Source organism: Arachis hypogaea, chromosome 6, assembly GCF_003086295.3.
Source record: "Arachis hypogaea cultivar Tifrunner chromosome 6, arahy.Tifrunner.gnm2.J5K5, whole genome shotgun sequence".
Taxonomy (NCBI): Eukaryota; Viridiplantae; Streptophyta; class Magnoliopsida; order Fabales; family Fabaceae; genus Arachis; species Arachis hypogaea.
This window is the reverse complement of record NC_092041.1, coordinates 112,124,614-112,134,755: the sequence shown is the minus strand read 5'-3', so window position 1 is coordinate 112,134,755 and position 10,142 is coordinate 112,124,614. Positions and strand designations below refer to the sequence as shown.

The 10,142-nt window shown below is 33.1% G+C and overlaps 1 protein-coding gene across 2 annotated transcripts; it reads right to left on the bottom strand.

Moving 5' to 3' along the window:
* Positions 1-2,796: 2,796 nt before the first annotated feature.
* Positions 2,797-9,262, bottom strand: LOC112755755 (aberrant root formation protein 4). Of its 2 annotated transcripts, XM_025804049.3 has the most exons (14): positions 8,791-9,262; positions 8,181-8,357; positions 7,719-7,868; positions 6,832-6,904; positions 5,685-5,863; positions 5,500-5,559; positions 5,216-5,366; positions 5,052-5,111; positions 4,693-4,964; positions 4,495-4,566; positions 4,248-4,325; positions 3,844-4,044; positions 3,683-3,734; positions 2,797-3,231 (listed from the first exon to the last, which is right to left on the bottom strand). In XM_025804049.3, the coding sequence occupies exons 1-14, from the start codon at positions 8,881-8,883 to the stop codon at positions 3,008-3,010; spliced, it is 1,842 nt and encodes a 613-aa protein (XP_025659834.1). In that variant the 5' UTR covers positions 8,884-9,262; the 3' UTR covers positions 2,797-3,007. The 2 variants fall into 2 exon arrangements, with proteins under 2 accessions (XP_025659834.1, XP_025659836.1); XM_025804051.3 differs by lacking the exon at positions 4,495-4,566.
* Positions 9,263-10,142: the final 880 nt, after the last annotated feature.

Genomic DNA, 10,142 nt, shown 5'->3' with positions numbered 1-10,142 from the left:
TCAGAACACTAATTCTTATCACCTATAGAATGAATTTGGTATAAATAAATGCTCCATTTTTAAGTGTGCTGGCTCTGGCCTCTTAGCTCTATTATTGTTAGTTGTGCTGGCTGGCTCTGGCCTCGAGGTTCCTTTTGCAGAGGTGGAAGATTTGTTTTTCACATAATTGAAGGCCTGATTGTGTTGGCGAAACCTTATCTTGAGATTAAAGATTTTATGTAAAAACAAATTTTGCAAGTTTTTGCAAGCTCGTTTGGTGGCATAAAGCAATTTTTGAACCCAAAAAAAGAAAAGGGGGAGTTACACATCCATGTAACCAAGTTGGCCCAATCTCAAATAGAGTCACGCGCATTAATGAGTGAAAATACGTGTTCGTTCATTATGAAAAAATGTTACTTCTTCCTCAGTTCTTCTTCTTCTCTTCTCTCGCACGCTTCTTCTTCTTCTCACGATCGTTTAAGCACGGAGTGTCTTCTTCTTCTTCTTCGCATTCCTCCTCCTTCTCATTTTCCTCCTTTTTCGCGTTCCTTCTTCTTCACGTGTTTTCTCCTTATCGTCATTCTTTTTTTGTTGTTACTGCTGTATTTTTTTGTCTTTTTCTCCTTCTCTCTCTGGTGAAGAAGCAGTAGAAGGTGAGGAAGAAGAATTTTGAATAGTGCAGAATGAACCGAACACAGTACTCATGGTGAACTGAACACAGTACTCATGGTGAAACAATTGTATAGTACTCAGTGAACGAAACATAATCCATTATATAAAATCAAATTCAAACAGTTTTCTGAAGAATGAATCGAACATAGTACTCATGGTGAACCGAACACAATACTCATGGTAAACAATTGTATAGTACTGAGTGAACGAAACATAATCCATTATATAAAATCAAATTCAAATAGCTTTCTGCAGAATGAACCAAACACAGTACTCAAGGTGAACCGAACACAGTACTTATAGTGAACCGAACACAGTACTCATGGTGAACCGAAAAATTATGAACCCTTAAACACTGAACCCTGAACCCATAAACCCTAAATCCCTAAAACCTAAAGCCTAAACCCTACACCCTAAAACTTAAACCCTAAACCCCTAAAACCCTGAACCCTAGACCCCTAAACCCTCAACCATGAACATGGTGAACCGAAATTAATACACGGGGCGAACCGAAAGTTTGAAACACACTGAACCCCTGTACACTGAACCCTGAACCCATAAACCCTAAACCCTAAACCCTAAACCCTAAAACCCTAAACAATGAAACCCTATCGTCATTCTTTTGTTGTTGATCTAGATTGCCTTCGTCGTTCTCCTATGGTCGCGTTCATCTTCTCGTTTTCTTATTTCGATCTGGTTGCATTTATCTTCTTCCTATTCTTCTTCGTTTTCTTTTTCGATCTGCACTTCTGAATCAAAACAATAAATGACTCAACTTCAAATCAGGAGAGCGATTTGGATTACTCTTCTAAAACGAATCAAACTAACAAAGTTTGGATTATTCAATTTTGAATTGAATTAAATGGACGGAGGTGTACTGAATTGAATTGAATTGAATTGACAATATGTAAATTGTAGGCAGAGTTATTTGAATTTGATTTTATATAATGAATTATGTTTTGTTCACTCAGTACTATACAATTGTTTCACCATGAGTACTGTGTTCAGTTCACCATGAATATTGTGTTCGGTTCATTCTGCAGAAAGCTGTTTGAATTTAATTTTATATAATAGATTATGTTTCGTTCACTCAGTACTATACAATTGTATTGTGTTCGGTTCACCATGAGTACTATGTTCAGTTCATTGTGCACTATTCAAAACTCTTTTTCCTCACCTTCCACTGCTTCTTCACCAGAGAGAGAAGGAGGAAAAGAAAAAAAATACAGCAGCAACAACAACAAAAGAATGACGATAAGGAGAAAACACGTGAAGAAGAAGGAACGCGAAAAAGGAGGAGAATGAGGAACGCGAAGAAGAAGGCGAAGAAGAAGACGACGCTCCGTGCATAAACGAGCGTGAAAAGAAGAAGAAGAAGAAGAACGAAAACGCGATATGTTATATAAGGCGCGTGTATAACAAACGACTGTGGGTGAGGGAACGCGTGTGTAAAGAAAGTTACTTGAATAACATCCATATATTTTTTACATGAACGTGAGATTTTTCCAAAAATATCCCACTAAGTAGGAGAGCTAGATAAACCAACCAATGTCATTGTGCTCTATTATAAAAAAAAAAGATAAATATTAATTGATATAATACAAATATAAAATATAGCAATTTTATATTCTTAATAAATTTAAAACGTGTTCTAAATATCAATTTTCTTGTCCAATAATTTGATTTTATTGTCAATGCAAACAAGATAGATATAAACAATTATGCATTTTGTTTACATTGTAATCCAATTATGTATAAACATGATTTCTTTATATAATTAATAAACTTGTATTCCTTATCTCATTTACCTTGCAAAATCTGTTTATACTTATTTCATTTGTTGTGACGAAGTAAATAATAAATGTAAATTAATAAAAATAAAATATAAAAATATAAATAATTTTAAACATACAAGTGTACAAAATACTATTTACATACCAAAATCAGCCACCAAATATTTATATATAAATATTTATAATTTAATTTATTTTTAATATATATTTTATATTTTAATGTGTATTCTATTTTAGTGACTGATTTTAATATACACCTAATATGATTATTAAATGTAATATAGAATTTTGTTTATTTATTTTAAAATAAAAATCCTGGAATTGAGCCAAAAGAATACGACAAGCTACGATATTTTTCAGCATACAAAAAATGAGATCCTTTAAGTACCCCCTCTTTTCTTTTTCCATCAATCATTTTTACACTCTTCATTCTCTTCTACAATTATTATTGTTGTTGTTGTTGTTCTACGGCTTTATCTACAAGGAGGATTAATATTGAAACCAAATATTTTAATTGAGGGAATGTTTCACAAAAGAGGACAACTTTAGTGAAAAAGAAAAGTTTATGTGGTAGATTGCTTAAGCTTCTCTTCTACAAGCTCAATGCAACGGTACAAAACAAGTTCAAGTGGATTCAAGGTACATACAGTGTCAACTGCAAGCTGATCATAATCATTCTTGTTCTCTGTCATAATCCCACTCACCAAGGTGCCCAAAGGAAGCAGCCATTCATTGTAGGCCTTCACTAAATTGCTCCTAGACAATACTCCAGTGCGGTTTGTCTTTCCTGATACAAATAAGGACTAAAACCTTCACTTTTAAGTTTGATTGAATCTGCCAATGACAAAGATATGCAAAAAGCAAAATTTTGTCCCACTAGACAGGATCGACAACGTGATCAGACAATGAAGTGATATCATAAATTGTTTACACTTTTTTAATAAAAAGTTAATCTTATTTCCTGTTATAGAAAAATCCATCATTCAAGCGGTTTGTTGACTATAGTTTGCGACTCATTAACTACTACCCTCTGAGCATTAGCTGATAAATCATAGACGTTATAGAGAAATTCTTACAAACTACTAGTTTAACATCTCATTGTTAGGCACGCTATAAGCAGTCTTACTTACTTTGTTTAAGATATCTTCATCTATCTATGGATCCCACCAAGTTTTACGTATGCGAAAATAATACACTGTAAACTTGTGCTATAATCTATACGTTTTGATGTTACATACCTGTAGATTCTGTCATCAATACAAATCTGTATAGGTTGAGAGCTGACAAAACCTGAAGGGCATGATACGTAATGCCATAAGAATGCTATTAAGGTAGATGCACTTCATTCAAGCAGCCAGAATAAAACACATGAAAGTGATGAAACATGAAGGAATAATACCGCATCACTCGCGTCAGGGAGGGAAGGAGGTCCACCCCGTGGGGGCCTTAGAACCGACTCCACCAACTCAAGAACACTTGGAGTCCAAAATGGCATATCGGGATGCATTTCATTATTAGAGTCTGGGGCTTCTTTTACGGATGTACTGTTGCAAACTTCCATGTGCATTTCCCTCCTGACAATATCAATGAAAATGGCAATCTGCAAAAAGATGCAGAACCACCATTAGAGGATTTAATTTTTGACAGTTACTCCCAATGTTCCCTTTTAACTATAACCATAACTTTTCTGAGCATCATTTGATCAATGTATCCAATGTATCTGCATACATTGTGACAGATAACCAAAAACAAAGGGAGCATTTAAGCAAAGAACCTTAGTCAAACTCTGTTTAAAGAGATTACCATGGAGGATGAGTCTGTATTTGTAATCAACGCTTTTAAAATGTCAAACCTTTGCGTATCAGGAATATCAGCGAGTACCTAGTTTGAGCAACATTAGCATAGTACCATTAAACATCTCCTAAAGAAAAAGCAAAAATAAAGGGGTTAAAATATCATGCATTTCAATCCGAGCACATGCACAATTCATAATACATATGGCACAAAGTATCAATAACTGGACAGGCATTGTCTTGTATTGGAAACTCACTGCTTTCAGCAAAGCAAAGGATTTTTTTCTTACTTCTGGCTCTGGAGCATACATGATAACCATTTTAATAGCCTGTTCAAGTGTGAACATGTGAGTAGAACATACCAGTGTTTCTTTCCCCATTGAGAAAGTAAAACATAAAGCAATGATTAAAAAAAAGAAAAAGAAGGAAAAAAAAAAAAGAACTGCATTAACAACCTGCAAAGCTGTGAAAATGTTAGGCATATAAGATGACCATTCAGAATGTTCACCAAGATATTCTCCGGAAACGCATCCATCTGTGATGCAAAGCAAGAAGTTGATAGTATGTTTCTTTAGCTCCCATGGCAAATTTACAAAGGAAAGTACATGTTTTAATGTTCCTATTGCTTGCCATCGTTTGGTCTGGTTATTGTGAAGGTCATCCTTGATAGCAACCAAACTCTCTTTAGTGGCATGAGCAACCTCCTCTGAGACAAGCCCCCATACCACTGCAAGAATCAGAATTTGATGGGTTAGCAAAAGGAAATTGATAAAGAAACTAGGGTTCAATTACAGCAATAGTTTCTAAGACAAACCTGAAAGAGCAGCACCATGTTTGACATGAGACAAACAACTCATATGGGCATCTTTATCTTCTGGATAATTGATGACAGAAAAAAAAAAGTCAGGAAGTGGTGTTAAATTTATGTTAACATTGAATGAATTTAGAATTGAGAAAAGGTAACCCAAGAGTTACTACCTCCAAAAACAAAGCCAGCCACAGTCTCAACATCGAAAGCAGTTAAAAGACTCATATATGTTAAACCACAATATGAAGATATTTGTGACAGTTCCAACACCATCAAATGACAGGTGGAATCTTTATAGCTTATGCTGGCCGAAAGAAGTGCCTAAACAGGATGCACATAAGTAATAACATATCAAATCACATTATAGATGCTAAAACTATGTCAAAGCAACAAATCTACCAAAAAATGTGGTTGGGAAAACAGATGCAAATAAGTGCAGTACAGAGACAAGTACCAGGCATTGGAGGACATATAGTCCAAGAAGAGCTCGGAGCTTCTCATTTGAAGCACCGTCCTGTCGCAAAAAAAAAAAAAATTTAAAAAAAAAATTATAAAAATAAAAACTTCTGGCAAATATTGGAATCAGTAGCAAGAATTTTCCTATCAAATATGAGGGACAAATCTTTCAAATTAACAGACCAACTTATTGCAAACTTCATATATAGAATTTGCAATCCCAACAGCTCTGTGAAATACACTCTCAAGTTCTGCATCATCTGCGTCATCTGAATCCAAAGCCACAGCCTTCAACACATTAAGAATGATCGGAACAGCCACTTGTACTTGCTCAAAATGACGCCTCTTGATGGAGGTAAAGACTGAAAAGAAGAAATAAGCATAAGCATATGCTTGCAAGTAATATGGCTCCAATTCATTACCAGTGTGTGTGACATAAATACTCATCCCAAAACTAACATTTAGCCTTTGAAGTTCATCAACAAATACACTTCATCAAGTCAATACAAAACTAATATTAAGTGGTAAGAAATGTTCTCCGCTGGTTTTTATGATCAAATAAACAAGGACATATATAATACAACTGGATATGAAAGTGTGGTTAAATATCAAACTGAAGCTAAAGGCCTAGACAAAGATTTTAGATTTGATATGAAAGTTAAGTCTAAGCTATGACTTGTTTACTCCTCACTGTATTGGAAGAGTATATTTAGATTTCAATGACCTCTCATCTCAAATACAAAAAAAAAAAAAAAGGATCTTATTATTGTCCAAAAGAAGTATAATCCATTGTCATCCAAATCATGCCACCATACCCTAAGAAACACTTTTACTCAGGCTTATTAGTTAGCAGTCCTGCTCAAACTCAAAATTCAAAACCGTATGTTAAACCCAAAAACCAAAAAAAAAAAAAAAAAGAAAAAACTCCGTAAAGACAATTCCAAATGCTGAAGCCAAAAGCACATTATGTTTGCAAGAAATTCATAGTATCATTCTTCCATTAGATATGTAACTGAAATCTGATTGGCAGCATTTATGCATTTTTTAAAAAATCATTTTTAAGTTGATCCCATCATTTGCTTAGAAAGCTCAATTGGTCATACTCAACTCCAGCTTTAAAGCCATGATTGAAAAGCAGAAAGGAACGAGTATATTCTTTACACCAAGCTCTGAACAACTTAGATTCAACATAAACACCAAAGAAGAACCAAGTGCATTAAATGAGTCCAATCATGCATTGCACATGCTAAATGAAACAAGAAAAAAAAAAAATCCTTCACAACACTACATTGGAAGTGAATCAGCGAGGTAACTACTACCAACAAATTACCCTTTGAGAGCCCTGACAAAGGAGGAAGAATGTAACTGGCAGCCTTGGTCATATTACTTGAGTAACCTAGTGTCTGTTCCAATTAGATTAACAGAAACATAGGATCAAGATATTAACAAAAAAAAAAATAAATTAAACATCAAACTTGCACTGACTGTAGTTCTTTGCATGTCAACTATGATATGATCATGAGAAAAACAGACACTTTCTTTTTAATGTAAATACCATACCCATGGGATATAAAGTGATCTTCAAAAGCCAAGAAACAAAATATAACGGCAAATAAAAAGTTAAGAGCTAGCAGGATGCGAAATAGAGATGAATAAGAGTTGACAGGGGTAAGAGATGGGGTCTGATAAATAAATAAATCTGGAGACTTCTTTGCCCGCCTTTCTAGTACCCTCTGTATTATTGACCATCGGATTCTATATCGAGATTGGTTTGCCAATCATCTATTGTTAACTAGGAAGGAGGCACCATGACAAAAACTGGCACCTAGTCCACAAGTAAATACATATAAAGCATGATTTCACTCGAGTAACCTCCTTCTACTCTGGCTATGAGGCAAGAAGATATTTAAAAATATAAAAGAGAAACATCTCTTAAATAAAGAAACAAGAGGATCATTTTTGTCTTCTGAAGAGATACATGTTTCAGGTTGCTTCTCCATTCAGAAATACATCAAATTGGTCCATCAATGTTATCTTAAGGCCATTAGTTGGTTCTTGAAGTGACATAGAAGTCTCTGTAGCACGAATCTGATGGTATCAAATTAACATTAGAGGATCAAGTTGATGTTTCTGATAAATGCAAAAACAATCTGATGTTGCTTGTATCTTTGAAAGACTAACGTAGACATTTATTCTTAAGAAAACATAGAAACTCACATTACAAAGAATTGAAAGCATATCCCTTGGACCACATTTCTCTAGAAACTGATCAATGATGCTGATTGCCTTGTCTAAAAATCTGTTCGAAATGCCAGCAAACTTGGAGACGGCCTTTGGTAATTCAAAGGAAAGGGCATCAACAGCTTCCTGTCACAACACAAATGAAGAAATGATCCAGAAAGTCACTCAAAAAAAAAAAAAAAAAAGAATTACTACAAAATTAGCGCACATCTAAACTACAAGCTTAAAATAATACATGCTCCAAACATTAAAATGTTTAAGGCTTTAGGCAAAGTATACTATCCCAATCTCCCTTTTCTAGACCCATAAGAGGTTCTTGTTCAGCTAACAACAAGATGGTATCAATAGACAAATTTCTCTATTCATGCTATTTTATTAACTTAGAATTTAGAAATCGTAGCTGCAAAACATGAATGAAAGGCCGAAGTTTAACCTCACCTGGGCAAGAGAAGGAGAACATATATATTGATGGATCTCATTGAGAGCATCAAATGCATCATTCTGCGCAGGCTCATTGTTTGGGTCTGAAAGAGCGGCATCCGATAAAGAATCAAGGAATTTGACAAGCTCTGAGATTGTGCTGTCAGACTCATGGATATCGCCAGCCTCAACCAGCTACAAAGTGTAAAAATCAAAGCATATTAAACATGCTTTTCATTTATTGCTCTACCAACCATAACAACTATAACAATAACAAATTCTTCTTCCACTATGTGAGTTCAGCTAATGTATCTCATAATTCTATACTGTAGTAGTAAACTAGGTCTATACTAAAATCATTAAAATCTAATAAACTAATAACGCATTATAAAGCTTTTCTTTTTCTTGATTCATAAATTTAATTGCTTACTTCATCTATGCTCTAGCTTGATTAAATAAAAATGAACAAAAACAAAGTGTTAAGCTTGATCAAAGTCGTTAATTTCATTCGAGCTTAGAAATGATGCAAGCATTCAATTGAAACCAAATCAAATTAACTAAATAACAAAGAAAAGGGAAAAAGATGAAAGGAAAAAAGGTCTAGAGGTTTAGAAGGGATTGATCTTACTTTAGAGCATGATTGTAGAATCCTTTGAATGGTATTCTGAGTTTCAGAAGCTTGAAACGACACAGTTTCACTCCCTCCAGACATGGATGACATCAGAGTATTATGAACAGAAATCAGAACCACCGCAAGTCTCCCTCCACAGCTTCAACCTTTACTACCCGACCATGCATCACCACCATTTCCATCAAGGGTTACCAAATCCCCCTTTTTTCTGGAAAAAGATGCCAAGATGGTGGAGAGAAGACAAGTTAGCGTGCTGCAATTTCAGTTTGGATGATTGATATGTATTTCAGTTAGCAACACTGAAGAACCAGGTGAGGACAAATCCGTCTTTTCGGGCGTCTAAGCTGCAGGGAGTGAGAATGAGTTCCAGTAGCTACTACTCACTACTGACCAGACTTCTTGGGTCTCAATATATTTCTAATGATAGAAATTTTCGTATTATTCAAATTTTAAATTTATATTGTTATTCAGGCATTCAAGGAAAAAGGTTAATTTATTAATAGAATATGATTTCTATTTATTATTATTATTTTTATATATAATAAAATTATAAAGGTAAAATTAATTAAAATAACAATAAATTATTAAAAGTATACTTGAATTATTTTGATGTTGATAAAAATATCTCAGAATTTGGTTATAGACAAAATTAGACTATATTATGTATATACTAAAATCAACTACTAGTATAAAATATATGTTAGAATATAAATACATATTAAAAATAAATTAAATCTCACATTTATTTATATAAAAATACATTAATGACTATTTTTAGTAACTGATTTTAGTATACGAATATTATTTTTTGACAAAAATACTCTCAAATATTTTAAAAATCTATCAAAAAATATTCATCGCGTGACCGGAGATCTATTCTGTTAAAGAAAAAGAATAATGTGATTCATTTGCTAATATCAAAATCTCACTTGCCACATAAAAAGCTTTGTTTATTGCATCACTCTTTTTTATTAGCATAGAATATCTTAGTTCACGAGTGTGAATTTTTATCATATTTTTAAATAATTTGAGAATATTTTAGTTAATAATAAAATTTAGAGACATTTTTAAATAATTTGAGAATATTTTAGTTAATAATATTTTAGTTAATAAGTCAAACTTGAATTTGGATAAGTTCAGCTCATTAGCTCGTAAGCTGACTCGATTATATATATATAATCTTAATTATTTAAAATTTATATTTTTTTTTTGGTGATATTTTTCACATATAATTTTAATATAGGACATAAATAAAAAATTTATAATTTATTGATAGATAAACAATATATAAAATTGATATTTTTAAATATTTTTTAAAATATATAAATTATAATTTATTGATAAAGAAT

What these genes read in the sequence shown, in the direction of transcription:
- LOC112755755 (XM_025804049.3), bottom strand. Translation starts at nt 8,883, where the DNA reads ATGTCATCCATGTCTGGAGGGAGTGAAACTGTGTCGTTTCAAGCTTCT. An exon ending in TTCTACAATCATGCTCTAAA is followed by an intron (nt 8,358 to 8,790) that starts GTAAGATCAATC and finishes TACACTTTGTAG; the next exon opens with CTGGTTGAGGCTGGCGATAT. An exon ending in ACATTTTCACAGCTTTGCAG is followed by an intron (nt 4,567 to 4,692) that starts GTTGTTAATGCA and finishes ACACTTGAACAG; the next exon opens with GCTATTAAAATGGTTATCAT.